Source organism: Phacochoerus africanus, chromosome 9 (assembly GCF_016906955.1).
Source record: "Phacochoerus africanus isolate WHEZ1 chromosome 9, ROS_Pafr_v1, whole genome shotgun sequence".
Classification (NCBI taxonomy): domain Eukaryota; kingdom Metazoa; phylum Chordata; class Mammalia; order Artiodactyla; family Suidae; genus Phacochoerus; species Phacochoerus africanus.
Window position 1 is genome coordinate 52219340 of NC_062552.1, and position 27445 is coordinate 52246784.

General features: G+C 41.3%; 1 protein-coding gene across 2 annotated transcripts in view; it reads right to left on the reverse strand.

Annotated features, from left to right (window-relative positions):
• The window catches only part of ADAMTSL3 (ADAMTS like 3), a 358645-nt gene that overhangs the window by 102599 nt on the left and 228601 nt on the right, over nt 1-27445 (reverse strand). For both annotated transcript variants that reach the window (XM_047795344.1, XM_047795345.1), the window contains exons 16-17: nt 20028-20323; nt 6567-6696 (exon numbers count right to left, since the gene is read on the reverse strand). In XM_047795344.1, coding sequence (XP_047651300.1) covers nt 6567-6696; nt 20028-20323 — 426 coding nt within the window. The remainder of the gene's footprint in view (nt 1-6566; nt 6697-20027; nt 20324-27445) is intronic.

The following is a 27445-nucleotide window of genomic DNA, read 5'->3' on the forward strand; positions in this document are numbered from 1 at the left end:
TACTTAAAGTATTTTTCAGATACTTTAAACTAAGTATTTTATACTGTTCTTATATTTTAATTTCATCTGGAGTAAATTCACCTTTCAACAGTTCGATCTGTGGGCTAACCTCCCTAGTACTATATTTTTTCATGTGGTTTGGGATTTATTGTGCAGGCTCGATTTGAAGGGGTTTTTTTCTCTCCTTCCACCCCCTTTTCTCTGTCTCTTGATCCCTTCCTGACTACAGTTTTGTTTCCCTCCATCTAGTGCTCCAGGGTCTCCAGTCTACAACCAGGTCTTCTATGGACAATGCGGCACTATAAGGACATGGACAATCCAACCACTAAGCTAACAGGTAATGTGGGGCTGCATCTGGTCCCAGGGCTCTATTTGAGCCTGTCTTCCATCTCCACAGGTGAGCAGTCTCAGGTAAACAGTGGCTTCAGGTAGTGATCAGCAGAAGCTGTTTTTTGCTTTCTTTTATGAAGAAGCAAAGAACACAGGTCCTTTACCATGAACTAAAAGAAGGATGTTCAGTTTCTGCTATCTGCAGGATCTGAACTCTCGTCTACCCCAACCACTTTGGGGCTAAAGCCCAGAAGAACCGCAGGAGCGGTTTCACTCACCACTTCCCACTTCTGCTCCTTTCCTAGCCTAGGTAGCTATTTTCTTGATGTTTCCCTGGTTCTCTTGTCTCCGTTTTTTATACTATAGCTTTCACTGATCTGTATCTGGATCAGAATGTGAAATTAAAACAGCATCTTCATGAGAAGTATATTAATTAGTTAACTTATTGATTAGTCTCAACGTCTAAATTTCTAGTAGCTTCAGAGGGGATGGGTATCACCAAAAATAGATATACAAGTCAAGCTTTGATGACATTCAGGCTACATGGCTAAATAATTAGAAGGCTTTGGTTGCACAGTTCAGCTTCAGTATATAACTTATTTGGAGTGACTTTGGGATGATAAATCTTCTAAGCAAGTATATAACTAAAAGGATCAATTGGTGGCATAAGGGACTGGAAATGGAACAATTTTTATTCAAGAAATGGGTAACAATGTCTCATAGACAGACATGAATTAAATACATTTTTTTTTTTAATTCAAGGATTGGGTAAGTTCGAGTTGGTACAGGGACACATTCTTGCCTTCTTGCTTTCTGACTTCCCTGTCTAGCTGTGTTGAATCCTGTCATAGAAGGAGGCTCTTCTTGGACTAGTGGGACCATTATGTAACTCTGCATGTTTCTATGAACTGCTGGCACTCTCCTGGAAAAAGCAAACTCCAATAATAGCAGAGATTCAGCAGTTATAGGACAGACCAATGGGTGTAACCCCTTAAGAGCAAATAAACATACAACACCCCACCTTGGAGAGTTCAGGCTAATACATCAAATACGTTTGCCTTTGGGTAAATAAAGATCTACCGACTGTCCAACCCACTCTCACTGGTAAGTTTCACCCTGGGGTGATATTTTACTGCTATTGCCCTTGGAGTCAGTAAATATTTGTACGGAAAATATTGTGCAACACCCTGGTCCTGTTATTCCTGCTGGTTTCTAGAACCTAAGACATTTTTGTAAACTTACCTTTATTTTGGCATCAACCCTTTGTCTCTGCTGGTTTTTTTCCAATATAACTCTCAACCTTCAAAAAGTTTATTAAGTTTGCAACTTTGAAATGAGGAATAGTGTTTCTCTTCACAGAAAAACAGACCCTTAATTTTGCAAAGGGGCCAAGACATTGTGTATTCTTCCCAGCTTGAAATTTCTGTGGACAAGAAAGACGCTGCTGAAGAAGATAATGTGCAAGACGTCTTGCTGAGGCTGAATGATGAGGGGAAGGGATCCTGCCGATAGGATGGTGTGTGAATAAACCAGCATGCTTCCTTCAGCAGCCTAGAGAAACAGTTTCTAGGCTTGTTGTTCAGTCTGGCCCTGATTTGATGAACAAAGGAGGGACAGCACTGCAAACCAAACTCAACCCTGCCTTGGTTTCCTGGGCAGGTCAAGCAAAGGCTGTTGTTCTTAGAACTAAAGCAAACCCTGAGCATTTCAAACAACACACGAGTAGACATGAGGATAACTGCAAAAAGACTAGGCAGAGTCCTGGAGACACGAGTGGCAAGTGCAACCTGAAAGCACTACTCAACAACGAAAGACAGGAGCTGAAAGGGATCTCAGTGAGCTTAAAGTCTAGCACTTTTCATCATTACTCGAATTAGGAAACCAGGCCCAGAGAGCTTGAGAGCCTGAGATTCCTTGGTGGACGTAGAACTAAGGCTCCAGTCCATGTCCTTGACCCATTCCCACTTCTCTTTGGACTATTAAGACTTACCCCCTTACCAGGTGACTAAGGTTAGGATCTCATTTCACATTATTGGACTTCATTATACCTGTGAGAAGAGAGCCCCTGATTATGTTTATGGGAGACCATTAGCTTTTTCATGGAGAAGGGCTCCAGGCAGAGAGCACAGGATGTGCAAAGGTCTAGAAGGCATGAGTGAGCAGGAGGAGCATGGATCATAGTGAATAATTTATTATTATTATTATTACTATTATTATTTTTGTCTTTTTTTAGGGCCACACCCATGACATATGGAGGTTCCCAGGCTGGGGGTGCAATCGGAGCGGTAGCCGCCGGCTTACGCCAGAGCCACAACAACGCAGGATCTGAGCCGCGTCTGCGACCTACACCACAGCTCATGGCAATGCGCCAGATCCTTAACCCACTGAGCGAGGCCAGGGATTGAACTTGGGTTCTCATGGATGCTAGTCAGGTTTTTTAACCACTGAGCCAGGACAGGAACTCCATAGTGAATAATTTAGTGTGGCTGCTGGGCAAGTTCCTCAGGGTGAGTGCCTGCGTGTGTGTGTGTGTGTGTGTGTGTGTGTGTGTGTGTTTAAGAACCTAAAATCAGGGTCACAAAGGACTTTATAGGTTGAACTGCTTCCCTGAAAAAGATGTTGCAGCCCCAACGCTAGTACCTATGAATGTGATCTTACTTGGAAGGATCTTTGCTGATGATCAAAGCAAAATGAGGTGACTGGAGTGGGCCCTGATCCCATTATGACTGGTGACCTTATAAAAAGGGGAACTTTTGATGCAGAGACACACGGAAGGAAGATGGTGTGAAAACACAGGGAGAATGCCACCCACAGGCTAGGAGCCACTTGTGGCTACCAGCAGTTAGAGAGAAGCACAGATCAGGTTTGCCCTCACAGCCCAAACACCTTGACAAGGGACATCTAGTCTCCAGGTCTGTGGGACAATAATCCTCCGCTGTTTAAGCCACTCAGCTTGGGGTACTTGGTTATGGCAGCCCAAGGAGACAAACACATGAGCCAAAGTAAAGAATGTTGACTTTCCACAGGTAAAGGGAAGTCACTGGAGGGTTTTCTGTGGGAGAAACAGTGCCACACAGTCACTGTGCAATTTACAAGGATCTTTCAGAGCCACCTGCGTGCATGTGGATCAGAGCAGGAGATACAGAGGCAGGAGTTTGTTTAGAAACTGAGAAACCATTCAGCCAAAACACATCTGAATCAAGGCAGATAGGACGGGATAGGAGAGATTTACAAAATATTGTGAAGTACACTGTCTAGAAGGCCATGTCCATGTTTCTGGTGGAGAAGTGAAGCCAGAAAAGTCCCCTTAGTGTGAATCCACTCCAAAAAAGGATTCATACGATAAATACCTTGATTCTATAATTTTTAATTTAATTTTTCCAGACTGAGCCCAAATCATACATCTCCCACCATTTATCATAAAATTAGAGTCCCTTTTTTTTTTTCATTGCCCAGGATTACATGGAGATTGAAATGGCACCAGACTAACAGTTTAGTTTATGTTAATAAATAAACACTTCTTCCTCTACACTTCTTCTGGCCAACTTCCACTCACCTTTTATGTCTCTACTTGCAGAGAACTTCCTCAGAGAGGCCTCCTCTGACCACCTGCACCCAATCCTCAGCCCCTACCAATCTATCCTAGGTCCTCATGTCATTCTTGTTCCCGAGATCTTCTATGTTTCTTTATAGCATATTATAATTTAAGCAATATACATACTTCTGTTTTGGTTTGCTTAACTCCTCCTACTCCATCCCAAGACTCAAGTTCACAAAACAACATAGAACATGATTCCAATTTCATGGGAAAAATACATTGAGACATTAAAGTATGTTTTTCACCTCCTGGATTTCCCTTGTCCCTTACCCTGGTTCAGACAGGCAGTTCCCATCTTACATAGCCTCGGAGAAGGGATGTGGCAGGGGAGGGCAAGAGAAATTCTGGCTTTTCCAAAAATGTCGGAGCCAGTGGTTCCAAGAGTAGAATAAGAAAAAACTGAGAAACCTAGATAAGTAATTTGGAGTCCTAAGGTTTTTGTTTTTTTTTTTTTTTTTTTTTTTTTTTTTTTTTTGGTACTTAACACGAGTGCAATTTCTCTAAAGATAAAAGGGATGCTCCAAATAGATATATACTACTCTCCATATACCCGATGTTTTGGAAGGCTCGGGACAGACTTGACAAAGTGGGCATCGTGACACCAAGTTACATCAAACCTTCGTAATACTCCTATTGGATGGTCTCTTTTGCAATTGTCTCCTATTGGACGGTCTCTTTTGCAATTTTCTCCTATTGGATGGTCTCTTTTGCAATTTTCTGCTAGTATTCTTGTGTGGATGACTCTGGCATTCAGTAAACCTGAATGCCAGAGTCAAAGGTAAAGAGAAAAGGAAAAAAACTGGGGGCTGGATTTGGGAAGGCCTTCTGTGAGAAGTCAGAGATGCCGAGTTATGATCTTCTGTCACCAGCAACACCCAGGGATAGAGGAACATGGGTGGAAGTGGGAGGTCCAGGGAAGCAGATCTCCCTATGCTGTTCCTGGGCCTGGTCCACCCATGTGAGTCCATAGATCTTTACCGCCTCATCTCAACTAAGCACAGCGAGGTGGTTCTAACACAAGTCAAGCCACTTCCCCTATTTCCTCAGGTCAGAAAGGTAGTAATGGATGTAAACCCCTGTGCCTGGCTCACTGCAGGAGTGGTCTCCCCAAGGATAAAGCACACACTGAGCTGATCTCCTCTCAAGGCTGTGCAGGTTGGAGACCAAGACTCAACAAGGAAGGGGCGCCTCTCCAGGATGCAGAGGCTGGATCTCTAGGAAGCCCTCACTATTTGATCTTCCACCTCACCATCCTCAGACCACTAAGGCAGGAGTTTCTTCCTCAGAGTCAGCACACCTCATGGAATGAAAATCAGAAGGATCAAGAGAATTCCAGAAGCACAACTCATTTCCTGAATGCACATAAAAACCTATCCTTATTCCAGTATGGCAGAGGACACAATAACCTTTCTCAATTACTTAGGGTTCCAGATGTAACTAAACTCACCATTAGTGAATCAAAGTCCCTCATTAGATGGGTGATGTAATTACTTAGAGGCAGGAAAGAGAATCCGGAAAAGAGAGAGAGGAGATGATTGAGAATGGGCTCTAAATATTTGGCCACTGATTCTTATCACAGAAGAGAGGTTAAGATGATAAAGGTAAAGAGAAAAGGAAAAAAACTGGGGGCTGGATTTGGGAAGGCCTTCTCTGAGAAGTCAGCGATGCCGAGTTATAATCCTCTGTCGCCAGCAACACCCAGGGATAGAGGAACATGGGAAAAATCTCTTTCCTGATGATAAAAATTTCCAGCATCTTATAAGGACTTGAGTAAGGAAGCAGATTAACTTTTAAAGTCAACCTTTAAGGAATTCCCATTGTGGCTCAGTGGAAGTGAATCTAACTTCCATGAGGATGCATGTTCGGTCCCTGGCCTCTCTCAGTGGGTTAAGGATCTGCTGTTGCCATGAGCTGTGGTGTAGGTTTCAGATGAGGCTTGGATCCCACATTGCTGTGGCTGTGGTGCAGGCTGGCAGCCATTGCTCAATTTGACCCCTAATCTGGGAACCTCCATGTACCTCGAATGTGGCCCTAAAAAGATTAAAAAAAAAAAAAAGTCAACCTTTCAGACCAAGGCGACCAAAAATAAGTCCATCTCACCTACTCTTTGGGGCCTGTCACATTACATCCCATGATCAGATCTAAAGCAAGTCAGTGGGAAGGGTAAGAAGACACTGGTCTGAGTTCTAGGTAACACGGAGGAGATCACTCAGTCATTCAAATGATGACCAAGTCATTCAACAGACTGAGCACATGCTGTGTACCAGGGCCAACTCGATCTCAGATCCTGTGCTCTTTGATGCTGCTTTAGGCAAAGACGTGCCCTGGAGGAGACAGAGAGGAGAATGAGAAGGAAACCGCAGACCTCATGGTTTTGCCTGAGGCAGGCCACTTCGTGTCTTTCATGGTTGAGGCAAACAAAAGTCAGGCTAAGCATACTGCTCACATGGCAGTATGTGTGCCTCCTAATACGAATCTGGCTGGGGCATGACATGAACAGAGATGAGGGAACCCTGAAGCAGGCCAAGCTGATCCACTTTGGGTGACCCCCGCCAGTCTCAATGCACAAGCGTGTTCCTCCGTGGAAGAGGGTGTTAACATCCAGAGAGTGTGTCCTGGGGGCCGAGACAGCACATACCTGGGTGGGCAGGGTTCCGTGTTACAAGCCTGGCTCATGGCTGGAGGGCGATGGACCGTGTCACACAAGGTGTCATTGACCGTCTGCTGGGTCTGGATGTGCAGGCACACTGCAATGGCTTCTTGACGGCCTGGAGGTTGGAAAGAGACAAAATGCAAATGATTCAGAATAGCTTCCTGTGGGAAAAAGGAAAATAGGGTCTTGGAACTTCTCGGCCAAGTCACTGCCCTTTGGACTGTATTGTGTGGCTGCAGGCTGCATTTCCAGGTACACATGGTACAAACAACTTGGCCTTTTTGAAAGTCTCTCAGTTTCTGACATTGTCTCAGTCACCTTTTGAGCCCAGCCTCTCGAGTATAGTCTTACTTTGAGACACTAAGGAGCACCCCCCGACTCCCCAACCACCTTCAGTCTGATCTGCATCCCAAATGTCCTCAAAGGTACGTTTGAGGAGTTCCCTCCAACGAAACTTCAAAATCTTCCTCCTAAACATACACAACAATTTCCCTAAGAGGAATTTTCATATCAGCCCCTGAAGAATAACACTTTCTCTATATCATTGCCCTCTATATCATCAGCTAAGTTTTTTTTTTTTTTTTCCTTTTTAGAGCCACACCTGTGGCATATGGAGGTGCCCAGCCTAGAGATCAAATTGGAGCTGCAGCTGCAGGCCTACACCACAGTCACAGCAATGTGGGATCTAAGCCACATCTGTGACCTACACCACAGCTCACGGCAATGCCATGCTGAGAGAGGCCAGGGATCGAACCCGCAACCTCATGGATACTAGTCAGACTCATCTCCACTGAGCCACGATGGGAATTCCCCTATGTGCTAAGTTTGAGGTATGGCCCTTATTAAAATTTTCATTATAGCCTGAGTTTCTGTTCACTGTACTATAATTGGTAATATTTGTATTACTAGTAAAAACATCAGCAAGGCCTCCCATTGTGAAAGTGCTTTGCAGTGTACAAATACATTATTTGAGCCCAGTGTAATCTTGTGAGATCAAAAGAAGGGTATCGTTATCTCCATTTTATTAATTAAATAACAAGGGCACAGTTGAGAGAGAAATTAGGACAGAAAAAAAAAAAGGTAGATTCAAAACTAAAAATTAGGTTTCCCGCCTCCTGATTCATTCAGTGGTCTTTCTTTTGTGCTCTAGAGATTCCAAAATGTGAGAAAATAGAATGTATACATGTATGTGTAACTAGGTCACCATGCTGTATAGCAGGAAAAAAAAAATTGTATTGGGGAAATAAGAATTACAAAAAATTTTTTAAAAAGAAAAAAACGAAACAAAAGGCAATTCAGTTGACTGGCTTCCCAAAGCAATGACTGCTCCTTGTTCAAACATGAACGTTCACAGGCACATTTTTCCTTGGAGGCCAAACAGGTCTGTCTGACCCTGAAGTCCATGTCTCGACCACTATTTTTTGTCAGTTGAGACAAACAGAATCTTTGGGAAATCAGAACTGAACAAAATATAAATCAACCTTTGGATGAAAAAAATCAAATAAAAATTTTAATAGCAACTGTCTGTGCTATTTGAAATATGCAAATGTATTCAGTTTCATGCAAGAATGTGTGTTCCATTATGTTACAAGATTGTGGTTCTTTTTTCCAAATGCCATGTTTCAATTCAACCATTTTACAGTATTTTGCAGAAAGCAGTAAGGGCCAAAAGTATATATATATATATATATATATATATATATATATATATTTGTGATATTCAGTTCTATTCCACTAAATTTTCTTCTGCTTTCTTCAGCTGTAATCTTATGCTCTTGGCCATGGCAGGATTCAGTCTTAAATGTCCATGCATCTTCTTTTTTTTTTTTTTTTTAAATAAACACTGGCTAGCATGAAATACAAGGAGGCACTGCTACAACTTCACAACTCAAGTCTTCACCTGCAAATGTCAAATTTCCTTAGTGACTTTCCAGGGACATAGATGTTCTAGCAGGTGTCATTTCTTTTTAATCTGAGGAAAATTCAGTCATCTTTCACATATATTTTAATTTGTAATTGAAATTCTTCTGAAAATACACTCAGAGACCATTTTGGAACTGGAGAGTGAATGGGTGGACATGAAAACATCAAAGTTACCTCATTTTAACCATTTTGATGGAATTTCACAACACCTGGTGACCAACTTTTGTGCCTTAAAGAAAGTTTACTCAAAAGAATATAAAAGTTGAATAGGTGACTTAGGATATTTATTGAGGTAGAAGGTAGTTCCAAAAACAGCCACGAAAGTATCTCCCATCCCACATACTGGACCAGCAATATGACTTCATCATTTTCACTTCAGAAGGTTTGAGCAAACCGTTATCTTCAAAAGTAGACATAAAAATTATAAAAATAAGTTTACTTCATCTTTTACGTAACAAAATCTGGGTGGCAATTGCAAATATGCATTTAGAAGACACAAAATAAATCAAGTTTTAAAATTCCAATGTAATTTTTCTAATAAATCCCTTTTCTTCACGTGTAACTTCTGCAGTGTCATAATAAGAGGGTTATTTTTTTTGGCAAAAAAGTATCCAAAGTCCACATCCAGAAATGAATTAGTAATTAAAGGGTAAAAACCCAGACTTTAAGAGGGGAAGCAGAGCCAATAAATGAGCTAATAGGTTAGTTTGAGTTCGGTTTCTTGCAAACAAATCTTGACTGATGCAATATGCCAAATAACATCTCTCTCACACACACACACAGAGCAAGAAATACCCAGAACAACAAAAAAACCCTATAAGTCAAAACCTTCAAGGTACCACCCACCATTTACTATATCAAATTGTAAAATAAATGTGGGAAAATTATTTGAATAAGAAAATAACATTGATTTAGTAACAAAATAGCCTTGACCCCTAGCAATAGATGTAATAAGCTCCTTTTAAGCACCAGTGTAACATTAACACACACTGATCCTATACTTGTCTATAAAGAAAACTGGACTTACTTCCAAAAGCCAGAAATTATGCAAGTAACATTCTCTGACCATAACAGAGCGCAACTGTAAATGAATAATGAACAATGAAACCCTCCGAATCCAAACGTTAGAATTTTTTAAAAGTCATTTCCTACAGAACTCCTAGGTCAAAAAGAATGACTAGATTACACATTATTCATAGCAAAAGGAAAAAAAAGAGGGTGAGAGATAGAGAAAAAGACGGCTTAAAGCAACCTGAGATGAACAACTTTTGGTGATGGTGTTAATATCATTATGAAATGGATGACATTTTTAAAAGAAAATTTAAATTCTAGAACTCACTTAAAAATTAAGATCTTGAGGAGTTCCCTTGTGGTGCAGTGGGTTAAGGATCTGGTGTTGTCACTGCTGTGGTTCAGGTCACTGCTGCGCTGCAGGTTTGATCCCTGACCCAGGATCTTCAACATGCCATGAGTGCAGCCAAAATTTTTTTTAAATTAAGATCTGAATATAACAATAAGCAGGGTGTAAACCTGAAAATGATGTTAAAGACACAGCCACAATGCTTCCCCCCTAATTCTGCACCATTGCCCCCCACCCAGGGAAAAATGGGGACTGAATTTGGACAGTTGGAGGAACAAGTTCTTTTAAACCGATAACATCTACGATATGAACTATTTAAGGTTAATAAAAGGTACAGAAAACTCCAATTCATCTTACAAAACTAGTGTAAGCCTGATGATGAAGTCTATAAAAGAAAACAAACAAACAAACAAACACCAGACCTACTTCATATAGTGTTGCCGTATACAGTGCTGGATGACAGATACAAGTCTAGGGCCATCTTGAAAAGAACGGTCGGCATATATATTTTCCCTCTGCCGATTAGCCAAATGATAGAGTAAATACTACTATAAACTCCCAGGTAATGAAAAAAAGGAGAAACATAACACAGTGTGGACTCAGAGGAGTTCCATTCTTGGTGTTAAATGGAAAGTTTTATAGCATTCCAAATAAGTGAGGGTTTTTTTAGGAACCAATTGGGGAGACAGCTGGTAAAAATTAAGGATTGTTGAAAGCCATTTGGCCTTGTGGAGGGCATCATAAACATTACTGGAGCCTGAGAGGAAGTGACCAATTATATCAAGAGTAGCTGGAAGAAACTACAGCTAGAGGCTTGTTACAATTTGAAGGGATGTGAAGAGAACAAAACAGTGATTGCTAATGTACCATGTCGGGAACACATCTCCATAGGGAGTATGTTCAAATGGGCCCACAGTGGGCCAATTCAACTTTTAGTCCCACTTTCCCATTAACAGGAAGGCATTCTTGTACCCCACCATGTCCCACCACCTACATACATCAGTATCACTCATTATATTTATACATGCAAAATCCTAAATTAAATACTAGCACATTGTGGTTAAGTCAACAGTATAATAAAAGAATAATACATTGTGACTTCAAACATCTGTGCATTCACCCATCAAATCATTCACATACAAATATTCACATGCATCAATCGGAAGCAACTAGATAAACCCACCTACCTTCATAGCCAGCCTCGCCTTTCTCTGTGCTAGTTTCATGTAGGAGCTGCCCTGCCAATTATTTAAGACAGACCGGCTTTGGGTTTCATTCTCATCCACCGTCTTAGGAAATGTGTTGATTACTTTAGCTTTCATTTTCATTCTGTTGCTTTCTCATTGCCTTTTTAAAAATAATTTTTTATATAATGATTTTTATTTTTTTCCATTATAGCTGGTATACAGTGTACTGTCAATTTTCTACTGCACAGCATGGTGACCCAATTGCACATACATGTATATGTTCTTTTTTCTCCCATTGTCATGCTCCATCATAAGTGACCAGACAGAGTTCCCAGTGCTACACAGCAGGATCCCATTGCTCATCCATTCCAAAGGCAATAGTCTGCATCTACTAACCCCAAGCTCCCAATCCACCCCACTCCCTCCCCCTCCCCCTTGGCAACCACAAGTCAATTCTCCAAGTCCAATGACTTTTAAACGTACCCGAGACTCTCTGACATTAAATAATACCTCACACAGCTCTCCCTGGACCACTATCTCCCTCTTCTGACCTTTTCCCTCTCTTTGTTTATTTTTTTAATTACAATTTTCGCCACAAAATAATCTATTCTATTTATCTTCATGTCATCACCTATCACTTTTCCTTCATCCTTCCAAGTCTGACTCCATCTTCAACACTCCACCGAACTGACTCTGTATGTCACTGGTGACTTCTCTTTGCTGAATCCACTGCCGATGCTCAGTTCATCTCACTTAACCTCCCAATGCCCCCAACACAGCCAATGTTGGTGTCCACCACACCACTCCGTTCTGGCTTTGCTCTTACCTCACTGACCTCCTCTTTTCATTGACCTGTGTGGCTCAATGCCATTGAATGTTGAATTTCCTCAAAACTCATTCTTAGACCCTCCACGCCTCATAAGTATTCTCCTGAATATTGGCATCTATGCCCATGGCTTCAGTTCTCTCCATACACAGAGGAATCATGAATGTATATTTCCAGTCTAGATCTTGCCATGTCGTTTCAGAGTTACACATTCAACTGCCCATTTAGCATCTCCATTTGGAAATCTAAAGGCATCTTAAAGTCACTGTGTCCACAATGAATCTGTCAACCTCGACCTCCTGTTCGACTCAGAAAAGAATCCTAGGGCTCAGACTTGCCACCTCACTTCCCCTTCCCCACCCAATCGACAGCTTTTTACCTTCTCAACATCTGTCAAAGACATCTGCTTCTTCCATCTCCATCATCATCACCACTCCAGCCCAAGATCTTGCCTGGATGGTCTCCCTTACATCTGTTATTATCCCTTCAAATCCCTTTTCGACAATACAACTGGACTAACCTTTTTGAAATAAATAAACATTTGATCAAACTCCCACTTTGATGACTTGAATGGCTTCTCATTGATCTTGGAATAAAGATCCAAATCAACATGGTGTGTAAACACTTCAGTGCCTGGTCCCCACACTCCTCTCTAGCATGACCTCACATTAAACCCCGTCTTTCTCAGTACTCCAGCTGTGCCTGACTTCTTCAGCTCCTGAAATGTCCTGCGTGCCTTCCTGCCTCCTAGGGTCCTTCCACATGATCCTTTTTTTCTGCTGGGAATTCCTTGTGCCACCCTCTTTTTTTTTTATTTTTTTTTATTTTCCCACTGTACAGCAAGGGGGTCAGGTTATGCTTACATGTATACATTACAATTACATTTTTCCCCCAGCCTTTCTTCTGTTGCAACATGAGTATCTAGACAAAGTTCTCAATGCTATTCAGCAGGATCTCCTTGTAAATCTATTCTAAGTTGTGTCTGTGCCACCCTCTTTAACCTCTATTTTGTTTAATTATTTCCTCATCTTTCAGATTTAAGTGCAAGTAACAGTTCTTAATAGAAGCTTTCCTTGACTTCTCTGATTGGGTCAAGTCCCTCCAATTATATGCTTTTATAGCACCATATACTTCTTCTGTAGCTGCTGTAACCATCTGTAACTTTACATAGATGTGTGTGATTATATTAACACATTGCCCCCACTAATGTTTAGTTTCAAAGGTAGGAATTCCTGAATCCCTATCACCCAGGCCAGTGCCTGGCACAAAGAAACATGCAAGAAATATTTGTAGGGTGTTTTTAATGAAACAACAGAGCAATTCCTGCTATAGTCAAGACCATGGCAAGGTTGGCATTATTTAAGTAAGCTGGTTATTTACTGCTGTTCTTGAAAATCTAGACAACGCAATAAGATGTGAAACTGAAACAAGATCAACAAGTATTAGAAAGACAGAAAGAAAAGTATCATTAATTGTAAATGATTATTTACTTGAAGCATTCAAAAGAATGAACTCAAAAACTATTAGATTCATTAAGGGGTTCAGCAATGTAGTCAGATTTTTTTTTTCTTTTTATGGCCACACCTGCAGCATATGGAAGTTCCCAGGCCAGGGGCTGAATCAGAGCTACAGCTGCAGGCCTACACCACAGCCACAGCAACACCAGATCTGAGCTGCATCTGCAACCTGTGCTGCAGCTTTCAGCAATGCTGGATCCTTATTCCATTGAGTGAGACCAGGGATCAAACCTGCACCCTCACAAAGACAATATCCGTTCCTTAACACAGTGAGCCAAAATGGGAACTCCCAGATTTTTTTTTTTTTTAAATCATATTCTTGGAGTTCCTGTCATGGCTCAGTTGTTAATGACTCCAACTAGGAACCATGAGGTTGTGGGTTCAATGCACTGTAATGAAAACTTTTCCAACTTTGTTCAAGAATCATATTTAATTTTTTCATTAACCCTCATGAAATAGGTATGGTTCTTCTCATATTCTAAAAATAAACTTCTGCAAACTTAAGGAGCTAGCCCAAAGGGAGTGGTAGAACTAGAGTTCAAAGTCCGTATTATTAGAAAATACAAAGGTGAAAACTGAAAGGTCATAATTGCAACAAATAATATAAGATACACAAGAAAAACTTTCTTTGGTGGGGATCATTTTTGATGTAGTAAATGACAAAACCTTAGCATAGGATATTAAAAAGGTAAGCAAACTTTCAGGATGTATACACTCTCTCTCTCTCTCTCTCTCACACACACACACGCACACGCACACGCACATGCACACACACACACATACATAAACACACAATGCTGCATACATACATACACTCTGGAAGCTGGAAATTGAATATGTCTTGATTCTTCATACTTTTGGAATTAAAAAAGAATTATTTGTTGCTACCTCAGTACAATGCAGACTTATTAAAGGTTCTTAAGCATCAGTAATTAGGACAAACTGATTTACTCTTATTTCCTGTATGATGATGTCAAGGCAAGCTAGAATATACAAATACGCAATATCAGGATGTGATCAAAAGTTTATCTTTTGGGAAATTTATAATTTTCATGTATTATTTTTCTACTAGAAATAGGAATGCTGAGGAAATAACTATCTGCCTATGTAAATTCTACTTCCCTGTGGTTTTTCAGTCATTGCAGACTTTCCCCATCCTTATCCACGGTGAAGGTTAAAGAACCATGTTCCAAACCACACATAAGTGGACTTGTAGAGGATGAGCCTCTAAAACCACGTTAAAATGGATCACAGAGAGCTAAGTATCACTGCCTTTAAGTGATGCAATAGAGAGTAAAATAAAAATAACCAAAAGCTATGCTTCATCAAGACAAGGACCCTGTCTCCATTTCATACCCTGATAGAACCCAGGGCACAGAACCCAGGGCAGAGCCATGGAGTCTAGCACAGAGCAGGTTTCCTGCATTTTTAAAGGATTTTGGTTTCATGCCCAAGCTATACAGTTTTATAGAATTTAATTACTTACGTATTTATAAAGAAATTTTACTTTTTGCAAAATTAGGAGGCTTATTATGTGCACTTACAGCCCAACCAACCCTTTCTAAAGAGTGACAATTAAATTTTTCATTATCTTTTTTCTTTTTCTTTCTTTCTTCTTCTTTTTATTTTATTTTATTTTATTTTTTTCTTTAGGGCTGCACCTCTGGCATATGGAAGTTCCCAGGCTAGGGGTCAAATCGGAGCTGCCACTGCCGGCCTATGCCACAGCCACAGCCACACCAAATGCAAACTGCATCTGAGACCTATGCCACACCTTGAGGCAATGCTGGAAATCTTAACCCACAGAGCAAGGCCAGGGATCAAACCCACATCCTCATGGATACTAGTTGGGTTCTTAACCCACTGAGCACAATGGAAACTCCAGTTTTCTGTTTTATTTATTTATTTATTTTTATGCTGCATTCATGGCGTATGGAGGTTCCTGGGCCAGGTATTGAATCTAAGCGCCCACTGCGGTCTACACCACAGCCGCAGCAATGCTGGATCCTTTTTTTTAACCTACTACACTGGGATGGAGATCAAACCCACACCTCTGCAGTGACTCGAGCTGCTGCATTCGAATTCTTAACCCACTGTGTCATAGCAGGAACTCCTTGTTTTCTATTTTGGACGATGAGATGGCCTTTAATCCTCAGCTTCCCCAACTATAAAATTTGGGTAAATGGATATCCAAGGCTCATATTATGGATATTATGCAATTATTATTTCATTTCATTAAATAGTTGATTTACAATGTTGTACTGATTTCAGGTGTACAGTAAAGTGAATCTGTCATACACATAAATATACCCATTCTTTTTTCCCATATAGGTTATTACAAACTATTGGGTAGATTTTCCTGTGCTATATAGTAGGTTCTCTATAATCATCTATTTTATTATTTTTTTTTGCTTTTTAGGGCCGCAGGTGCAGCATATGGAAGTTCCCAGGCTAGGGGTAGAATCGGAGGTACAGCTGCCAGCCTATACCACAGCCGCAACAATGCCAGAGCCAAGCAGCATCTGCAACTTATATCACAGCTCACAGCAATGCTGGATCCTTAACCCACTGAGCGAGGTCAGGGATCGAACCTGCATCCTCATGGATATAAATCGGGTTTGTTTCCGCTGTGCCACAATGGGAACTCCTCATCTATTTTATACAGTAGTAGGTATGCTGCCCCCAACATCACACTTCTTCCCTCCCTCCAGGGGTTTTACCTATGGTAACCTTAAGATTGGTAAACTAATGATATTATTCTGAATTAGACAACACAATATACTCTCACAAGGCTAACCTGCTATTTAACCAAGTGTTGAAAGACTACCAAGCTGAGCATTGTTAAAATTTGTAAAATGTGTTCCAGATCCACAAGGGGATGTCGGGAGGCACATGGTCCCTTCTCACCAACCATCTGAATGGTGCAATGCATGTCTAACACGTGCAACATGCTTCTTGCCTCATGGTGGGCCCAAAGGTCCACAGTGCCAATAAGGATAAACACAATTAGTCAAGTTTCTCAAAAACTTGTATGTTTTAAATGGATCCAAAGTTATTCTACTACTCCTATGTCTATACCCTAGAGAAATGAAATATATGTCCATACAAAAGTGTGTACTTGAATGTTCAGAGCAGTATTATTCATAAAACCCGAGACATGCAAATAATCCCAATCCCAACTGATGCATGGGTAAATAAAATGTGATATATCCATACAGTGGAATAGTATTCAGCCGTAAAAGGAAATGAAGTACTGAGCTATGCTAGAACACGGATAAACCTTGAAAACATACTGAATTAAAGAAGGCGGTCACAAAAGATCACTTAGTGTGGTTCCATTTACATAAAATGTCCAGAGGAGTTCCCATTATATCTCAGTGGGTTAAGAACCCAACTAATATCCATGAGGATGTAGGTTCAATTTCTGGCCTTGCTCAGTGGCTGTGGTATAGGCCGGCAGCTGCAGCTCTGATTCAACCCTTAGCCTGGGAATTTCCATATGCCACAGATGTGGCTGTAAAAAGAAAAAAAAAAATTGTCAGACTAAACAGAGAGCAGATTAGTAGTTGCCAGAGGCTGCTTCTAGGAGGGAAATGGGGGTTGGAAGGAAAATGGGGAGTTATTGTTTGAGCAGAAAGGGTTCTTCTGGGAGCAAAGTGTTCTAACACTGATTGTGATGATGGTTGTAAAACTTTGTGAATATACTAAAAAAGTCACATGGTACACGTTAAATACATAAATCATGTGGTATATGTTTTGTATCTCAATACAGTTGTCACAAGAAGAACAAAACAAAACAAAACAGAAAATCACTCCTGTAGGCCCATCTTATTTATTTACTTATTTATTTATTTTCATCTTTTTGGTCTTTATAGGCCCATGCATATGGAGGGTCCCAGCTAGGGGTCTAGCCAGAGTTGTTGCTGCCGGCCTAAGCCAGAGCCACAGCATCGCCAGCTCCTTAATCCACTGAGCGAGGCCAGGGATCGAACCCACAACCTTGTGGTTCCTAGTTGGATTCGTTTTCACTGCGCCATGATGGGAACTTCATGTAGGCCCATCTTAAAGGGCACTGGGAACAGAGCAGTTTGTAACATTTCAGCATCAGGCTCCAAAAATGAGGTCTAATATACTCTCCCACCTGAATCAAAATTTAACTGGTCAATTTTCCTTGGGCAACTCCAAGTGGTCTGTTGGGTTCCAAGGACTCAACATACCTACCATGGTTTCCCATCTGGAGAGGGCCTTCTTGGTCAGGAAGAGAGTTGACAGAGTGTTAGATGAAACAGTAATTCTAGCGATCATAATAATTAAAAGCCTGAGATGAATACAGTAGATGTGGGGGTATGCAAGCAACCAGAGGGCTCATTTCTGCTCTTATAATGAAAGACAAAGCTCCCAAGAATCCGGTGGCTCAGGAGTGGTAGAGGGAGTCGCATTTTGCAGTCACGTACTAGAAAGTTCCAGGCATCTATAACTGCAGTTGAACAGAGGAACATTTTTGCATCCCAGTGACTATCTCTAGAGAGTTTCTCCAGACTCATCAGGGAAGCACCTGTTCCCTGACTTGTGGTTGCCAAGGGGGAGAGGGGAGGGAGTGAGATGGACTGGGAGTTTGGGGTGAGTAGATGCAAATTATTACATTTAGAATGGATAAGCAACAAGGTCCTACTGTATAGCATAGGGAGCTATGTCCAATCTCCTTGGATAGAACAAGATGGAAAAGAATATAAAAAAGAATGGACATATATGTACAAGGGAATCACTGGGCTGCACAGCAGAAATTGGCATAACATTGTAAATAAACCATACTTTAATTAAAAAAATTTCATTAAAAAAGGAAAATACTAGTTCCCAGATTGCCATGGGCATGTCACACTTAAGGTTACCAAGTTACAACAGAAGAGGTGTCTAGGATCTTGAACCCAGAAGGATCAGGAGTTAAGTTTAGGGCAGCAACAGATGAGGCAGTAAGGAGGCAACTGCGACTACGTGCCCAGGAGGGAAGAGACACAGAAGACATTTAGGATCCAAGGGCTAAGTTCCTGACTGGTTGGGATGGGCTTCTAGGAACCAGGGAGAAGCAAGTAAGAGCGACAGGGAGAATCTGGAGGCACCTGCAAGTTTTTTCCTAACTTCCACATATGCACCTCCAAACAAAGGCAGTAAAGCCTGGAGTTAAAGCACATGCTGCATGCTCTGGGTTTACTGACAGGCTGCTGTCTGGGGTCAGTGGCTAAATGAGACAGGAAAGGGGAAAGACAGATGCCATCAAGTCACGGCAATTGGATAGCAAGGATTGAGAACGCGCTCCAGAGCCTGGGGAACAAAGCGTGAGAGGCTCAGGCACAATGACTGGGCCTTGAGCTCTGAGACCTTGATCATCAGGAGCTCCCTGTAATGGGCTCAGGGCCACCAGGAGGAGTGCAGCATACTCTTGAGCCAGCTGCCTCCTAAGGTGGCAGCATCCTCAGGTTTCCCACCATTGGCTGGGCTGAAGTCAGAGCATGTCTATCCCCCAACTCCAGCCCTGACAGCTGGCTGGAAGGCACGGTCAGGGATAGGACGTCAAGGCCTTGGACTCCTGAGGAGATGAGTCTCCTTCATGTTAGCAGAGAATCAGGTTTCCCATTGATCCTTTCTGTCTTTTTACTTCCAACCTAGAGAGAATGACATCTTGGCTTTTGCTCTCTGCTCATCCACTTCCTTTTAGATCCTGAATGTTTAAACCATCCTGGAGCCAACTTCTACCCTAAGGAGATCACTGATTATATTCCTGCTTCCTCATCCTAACAGGCCCCCTGGGCTCTGCATGTTACCCCACACATACATCGATCGTGGTCATCAGTTTGCTCTGCATTGGTTTCTGGCACCAAGAGCAGGGTCTGAACTTGAACATTTTCCAAGGATGACTTCTGAGCGAAAGCTGTATCAGACAATTTATGCACAAGATTGCTTCCGCTTATCATTCCCGCCTTTTCCTGTTTCGTCTCTATTAACCAGTGACCACTCTCCTCATCTCAGTTAGGCAGATGCTTAGGTTAAAGGAACACGGGATAAAGCCCCACTATCACTTATATCTGGAATCTAATATACAGCACAAATGAAGCTTTCCACAGAAAAGAAAATCATGGACCTGGAGAATAGACTTGTGGTGCCAAGGGGGAGTGGGGCGGGGGGAGTGGGATGGATGGGGCACTTGGGGTTAATAGATGCAGACTATTGCCTTTGGAATGGATGAGCAATGAGATCCTGCTGTGTAGCAATGGGAACGATGTGTGGTCACTTAGGATGGAGCAGGATCATGTGAGAAAAAAGAACATATACATGTACGTGTAACTGGGTCACCATGCTGTACAGTAGAAAATTGACAGAACACTGTAAACCAGTCATAATGGAAAAAAATAAAAATCATTGTATTTTTTAAAAAAGCCCCACTATCCTTTATCTGGCTAGAATAATCACTATGAAAAAGAAAAGAAAGAAAAGGCCTAGTTTTCAGTTATTCGAATGACTTAACCTCCTTGCGACTTTCGCTGCTTTGCATATTTGTCTTAACTGCCTTAGTGATTTCTCAAACCATCAGCCACGAAAGACGTTAACTAACTTCCCCGTAAGCAAAAGTTCAAGTACCTCCCAAACACGTGGCTGTGCAGGGGGTGAACCCTGCGTACTCCCAGTCGTAAGTCATCTCACTATCCTTCTCCTGGAGGGAGACGGTGGCTGCTGGCTCCCAGGAGGTGGGACTCTCGTCACAGGGTTCCAGGAGGCAAGGCCGCTCGGTGGGCAGCGGAGGGCCGTCACACTCTTCCTCGGGCAGCTCTGTCTCCGTCTGCGTGAATGTCAGCAGCACGCGGCACTTGACTTCTCGCACCTGAACGCCTGGCCCGCACGTGGTGCTGCAGGCTGACCAGGGCTCAGGGATGAACCTGCACAAAACCCCAGGGCAGAGAACACGGGCGATGAGAGAGGGACCACAAAAGGAGGAGAGTGACAAGCATTCTCTGAAAGAAAAAAGCCAATGCGTTCGAAGGGAATGCAATACGTTTGGAATGCTATCCTTTGGTTAGTGCTCCAAAATTTGGAGGTGACAAATGTTCAGACCTTATCAGCAGCAGACTCTTGCGCCAGGGATGTTCTTAACGTTGGCACCCATTTTATAATTCAGATTCTGAGCTCTGACCTTTGCACTGCCCCATTAAAAGGTTTTCTTTAAGATTTGGTAATAAATAAACCATGTGTAGAGAGAATTTCTAATCTTTTATATATATATATATATATATATATATATATATATATAATGTGGAGATGTTTACCCATGTGTATTTTATCGAGCTAATCCTTTCTTAACAGGTAGAGTTTTATTAAAAAGTCTCAATATTTAGGAACTAAACTGTAGGATAACAAATGCTTTCTGCAGAGTAGATGAAGCTTTAATGGTTATTTCTGGAGTTCCCATTGTGGCTCAGTGGGTTGAGAATATAACTAGTGTCCACGAGGCTGACCAGGGCTCAGGGATGAACCTGCACAAAACCCCAGGGAGGAGAACACAGGTGATGAGAGAGAGGCCACAAAAGGAGTGACAAACATTCTCCGAAAGAAAATAGCCAATGTGTTCAAAGGGAATGTAATACATTTGGAATGTTATCCTTTTGTTAATGCTCCAAAATTAACAATCGATTCCTGGCCTCGCTCAGTGTCCGAAGGATAAGGCATTGCCACAAGCTGCGGTGTAGGTTGAAGATGTGGCTCAGATATGGTGTTGCTGTGGCTATGAGTAGGCTGGAAGCTGCAGCTCTGATTCAACCCCTAGCCCAGGAAATTTCATATGCCGCAGATGCAGCCCTAAAAAGAAAAGAGAAAAAATGTATATTTCTATTTAATATATAAGTACACAAAACTTCTGAATAGCCTTGAAAATATCACAGGTGTTACACAATCTGGCTGAATAAAGCATTTATTTGTTATCCTGAATTATGATCAACTAAATCAGAGGGTGTCACCCGAAGGCCTACAAATCAAATGCAGTCTACCTGTTTCTGCACAGCCTACCATCTAAGGATGATTTTTATAGTTTTAAATGGATGGAGGAAAAAAAAAAGGGAAGATAATATTTTGTGTCATGTGAAAAGGGCAAGAAAAATCAATTTAAGAGTCCATAATTAAGGATTTATTGGAATACAGCCATGGTCATTTGTTCACCCATTGTTTATGGCTGCTTTTGTGCTACATGGCAGAGCTGGGTATTTGCAACAGAAACTGTTTGGCTTGCAAAGCATAAGACATATATTATGTGGCCCTTTATATAAAATGTTTATCAATTTCTGTAGTGAAGTTTCAAACACAGATTCAGCAGGAACAAATACTTTTAAGATATTCTGAAGCAACACTCGCATCATGAGATATTAACAAGTAATAGGCTAGAAAGAGTTCACTGATAGAATTAATCTGGGAAACTTTGGGCTCAATAATGTTTACTTACTGAAAAACTTTTCCAGGAGTTCCCGTCGTGGCTCAGTGGTTAACGAATCTGACTAGGAACCACGAGGTTGTGGGTTTGGTCCCTGGCCTCGCTCATTGGGTCGAGGATCTGGCATTGCCGTGAGCTGTGGTGTAGGTTGCAGACGTGGCTCAGATCCCGTGTTGCTGTGGCTCTGGCGTAGGCCGGCAGCTACAGCTCCGATTAGACCCCTAGCCTGGGAATCTCCATATGCCATGGAAGTGGCCCTAGAAAAAGGCAAAAAGACAAAAACAAACAAAAAAACCAAACTTTTCCAAAAACTATGATATATGAATGCATACTATATGTACGTAAGAGGGGAATATGATACACATCATTTCATAAAGTTAAGTGATTATAGGCCTCTATTCATGGAATAATGTTGTACTCAATAACTTCAGGAAATGCTGCTGAGACGTTTGCTTAAGATGCAGTTCCAAGGCTTAATGTTTAAAATCTCAGGAGCTCCCATCATAGCTCAGGGGAAACAAATCTGACTAGCGTCCATGAGGACGTAGGTTCGATCCCTGGCCTTGCTCAGTGGGTGAAGGATCTGGCATTGCCATGAGCTGTGGTGTAGGTCGCAGACATGGCTCAGAACTGGCATTACTGTGGCTGTGGCGCAGGTGGGCGGCTACTTCTCCCATTCGACCCCTAGCCTGGGAACCTCTATATGTCACAAAGACAAAATAATAATAATAATAAAGTAAAAAAAATACATAAATAAATAAAAGAAAATCTCAGAAAGACAGAGTGTAAGGGTCTCTCAGAGTCACCCAACCTTCCTTCCCTGGATAAGGCTTCATTACAGTTGTGCACAATAGCACATCCGGCTCAGCAGAATTGAAAGACCATTCATTGCCCTAAATGAACCCAATAAAGAAATATCAGTAACTCCTCCCTCCCCTCATGTTGTTTCCTGTGTAGAAAATTGTTAGTGGGGAAATATATTCTTTACTCCTCATTTTCCATGAAGGGATTTGCTCAGCTTCCCAGGATGGAGTAATGCTGGAGTAATATTTGCATATTTATTTATTTATTTTTTTTGCTTGCTGCTTTCTTGTGGTAGAACTGGAAAGAAGACATTAAATTTAAAATGACACATCCATACAATGTAATAAGATGAGGTCATTTTAAGGAAGGAGATGAGTCTCTGAGAATTGATAAGGAATATTCTACTCGTGGAGACTTAAATGAAACAAGTATGGGGTAGGACATAGTTTATGATTTTGTCTAAATACATAAAAGGGAAAAGGGCATATTTGTGCATATATGGTATGTATAGTATATGTATTTATAGCATATAGAATATATGTCTATATGTGCTGATTTATGTAAAATTTCTCCTTTCAAGAAGCAATTGCAAGTGTCAAGCACAGGTGTGTGTAGAGGGAGGCTTTTAATTTTTGTTTTGCAGCTTTAAAAGGTTTGAATTCTCTAACCATGTGCCTATTGCACTTTTATGGTCATTAATATTTTTCTCTTTTTTCCTTAGTAATAAAAACTTAAGGAGTTCCTGTCATGGCTCAGTGGAAACGAATCCAACCAGTCTCCATGAGGACACAGGTTTGATCCCTAGCTGTGCTCAGTGGGTTAAGGATCCAGCATTGCTGTGAGCTGTGGCGTAGGTCTCAGATGTGGCTCGGGTCCTGTGTTGCTGTGGCTGTGGCACAGGTGGGCAGCTGTCGCTCAGATTTGACCCCTAGCCTGGGAACCTCCATATGCTGAAGGTGCAAGACAAATGTCAGAGCTGTCCAAACTAGCCATGAGTGATGTGGAGCCGTGGCATTTCAAAAAATGTCTTCATCATCTAGCATGATTTTCTTCTATGTTATTTTTATTTAAACAAAATATATTACAGTATTCATGCAGTTCTGAAACTTTTACTTTTGTCCCCTACTCCAAAGTCATTTTTTTTTTTAAAAAAAAAAGAAAGGAGGGAGTTCCCGTCGTGGCGGCAGTGGTTAATGAATCCGACTAGGAACCATGAGGTTGCAGGTTCGATCCCTGCCCTTGCTCAGTAGGTTAACGATCCGGCATTGCCGTGAGCTGTGGTGTGTAGGTCGCAGACGCGGCTCGGATCCTGCGTTGCTGTGGCTCTGGCATAGGCTGGCAGCTACAGCTCCAATTCGGCCCCTAGCCTGGGAACCTCCATATGCCGCAGGAGCGGCCCAAGAAATGGCAAAAAGACAAAAAAAAAAAAAAAAAACGAAAGAAAAGAAAGGAGAAAATTATAGACTTGGAGAATAGACTTGTGGTTGCCAAGGGGGAGGGGGAGGGAGAGGGAGTGGGGTGGATTGGGAACTTGGGGTTAATAGATGCAGATTATTGCCTTTGGAATGGAAAAGCAATGAGATCCTGCTGTGCAGCACTGGGAACTCTGTCTGGTCACTTATGATGGAGCATGCCAATGGGAGAAAAAAGAATGTACACATGTATGTGTAACTGGGTCACCTTGCTGTACAGTAGAAAATTGTCAGAAAACTATAAACCAGCTATAATGGAAAAAGATAAGAATCATTATACAAATTAAAAAAAGAAAGAAAGAAAAGAAAGGAACACAGCTGCACAAAAGAATCTGAAGAGCCACGTCTGGGCAAAACACAACCAGAGAAACAGAGTATGTTCCTTATATCTTTGTACAACAGAAAAACTTAAAAGACAAGTGATTCACTAATATGAGAACTTAGATGGGAGATGATAAAAACTACAGAGCTGAGGCAACCAACTCTGAAACATAACATTATTAGGAAAATAACAAAAAAATCAAAACCGGGAAAAAACAAACAATTAGAAGAAACATGGCTGAAGATCAAATTAATGAGACAGAGGCCAGACTTGGCCAACACTTGCAGTGTTGAGAGAGGGAGAAAGAGAAGCTTTAGAGGGTGAAGGGATGGATGGGCTACAGAGGAAGCTTTGGGGGTGATAGAAATGCTTTGTACTGAGGCTGAGGTTTGGTGGCTATATGCATGCATCTGTTAAAACTCATCACTTTAAACAGACACAGTTTATTGCATGTAAATTAAATCTCTCTAAAACTGATTTTTTTAAATGCAGTTTTTAGAGTTAAAATGAGAGAGAACCTAAGTAATCCAATATTGAAGATAACTGGATTCTTCAAGTAGAGGTTTCAACACATGAAACAGAAAAAAAATGTTCATAAATAAAATACGTAAAAAATGTGCCTAAAATACATCTTGGAAAGATACACCATCTTCCAGGAAAAAGTGATAAAAAATGATTAACCATAAAACCTAGAGTTTTCCACAGAATAATGTGCTCCCCCCAAAGATGCCCACACACTAATCCCTAGAATTTATGAATATCTTACAAGTTACATGGTAAAGGGATTTTGCAGATGTGATTAAGGTTATGGACCTCAAGATAGGGAGATTATCCTAGTGGGCCTAATCTAATCCCATGAGTTCTTAAAAACAGGAAAAAAAAAATTCTCTGGCTGGAGTTAGAGAGATGCAGCAGAACAAGAGGCAAGAGGGATTCAAAGCATGAGAGGTACTCAACCCGCTGTTGCTGGCTCCAGATGGAAGAGGCCAGGAGCCAAGGAATGCAGGAGGCCTCCAGGAGTTGAGGACAACTCCAGCCAATAGCCAGCAAGGAAACGGAGAATTCAACTCTGCAACTGCCTGGGACTGAATTCTGCCAACTCCGTGGATAAGTCTGGAAGTCGATTCCACCCCAGGGCCTCCAGAGAGAAGATCAGGCTGAAAGACACCTTGATTTTAGGCTGGCGGGATCCAGAGAAACCAGTTGAATGGACTGGGATGCTGACCCACAGGACTATGAGACAATAAATTTGTGTGGTCTTAAACCACTAAGTTTGTGTAAAGAAATATGCCTGGATAAAAAAATGAAAACTTTGAAGATGAATAAAGAATGATATAGGCATCTAGGCAGAAAAAAATGTCTCCTATAAGAATAAAAAGTCAAGTGGACCTCAGACTCATACAACATCCAAAACCAGGAAAAGATGGAGTTCCTGTTGTGGCTCAGCAGGTTAAGAACCCCACATAGTGCCCATCCGTGAGGATGTGGTTTGATCCCTGGCCTCACTCAGTGGGTTAAGGATCCAAGGTTGCCGTGGCTGTGGTGTAGGTCTCAGCTGCAGTTCCGATTCAACCCCTAGCCCAGGAGCTTCCAAAAGCAGCAGGTACAGCCTTTCAAAAGGAAGGGAAAAAACAAACAGGAAAAGATGGCGCACAAGTTTTGAGAGAATCTGGGCCCCAAGTATATTATGTTCCATTAAATTGTCATTCAAAAACAAAGGCAATGGTTTTCTGTAAAACAGGACCCGGAATAGTACCAGACTAATGGGGTTAGGTAAGATTAAATGAGATGTCAGAGTGAAAAGTTCAGTAATTATAATCAAATAAAAATGGCAGAAACTAACATCTATTCCATTGTTATTTGTGTGAGACACTGTTCAATGGACTTCACATACCTATTTTATCACTTACTCATAACAACCCCATCAGGAAGTATTACTATTTTTCCCATTTTACAGGTGGGGAAAATCGAGGGCAATTTGTCAAAGATTACAGAGTAGGTGCTGTCCTTCTTTGACCTGGCCCCAGCAGCAGCAGAGGTGAAAAATGCATTTTGAGATCATCCAAGATGACAGTAAAAGAATCCCGGGCAAGCTTGGCAATATTGTTTTGAGGTAGTTATTTTTTTATTTCAAAATGAATACACGAATGTCAACATTCAAGTGATAAAATAATTCTTCCGTATAAAAGAAGAGGAATGTGACATGAATTAATGAAAGGTAAGCATATTTTGGGGAAAATATTATCAGAAACAGAAGGAAATGTGATAGCATCTACTTAAAATTTGACAATAAAAATTCAAGGAAACATTCTATAAAACAAAAGGTAAATGACAGGATTAAAGAGTCAAAACACGGCTGGACAAAACCTCTGACTTGGTGGAGAAAAGACTGAAAAATATAAAAATAATGAAAGGTTTGCTCTGTGACAGAAGAAAAAGCCAAATGAACAGTATGGAAATGCATTCATTGATGAGGAGGGGAAGTGCTTGGGCTTGAAGGGCAGATGTACTCCCAAAAAGTAGAGGAAAAAAGACAAAGATGCACGGGAAATGATCAGATGTTAAAAAATTAGAGGAGAGATGCAATATATATATAGCTGGTGAATCTTTAGAATAAACAGAAGGAATAATAGAAAAGAGGCACAGATATAACAGAAGAAAACTTCCATGCCCCCAGAAAGATCTGAATCTAGGTCCCAAATGCCCTCACTGTTTGCCAAAATTATTGAAAAGAAATAATACCTGGACTTATTCGAGAGAAAGACTCTAATTTTAAGTGTATGGGGGGAAATCTTATAACTAGGTAGAGGAAAAAAATGGTTTACAACAAAAGGAAAAAGAGCAGTTTAGGTTCAAATATTTTCTCTTCAAAACCCAAGGCCACATGTGCATAGATTCAAGAAAAAAAGAAGTTAAGCTTATTAAACAGGAGTTCATACTTCTGCTCATCTGAGGGTATAAGGAGGCCTTCTTAAACACAGAG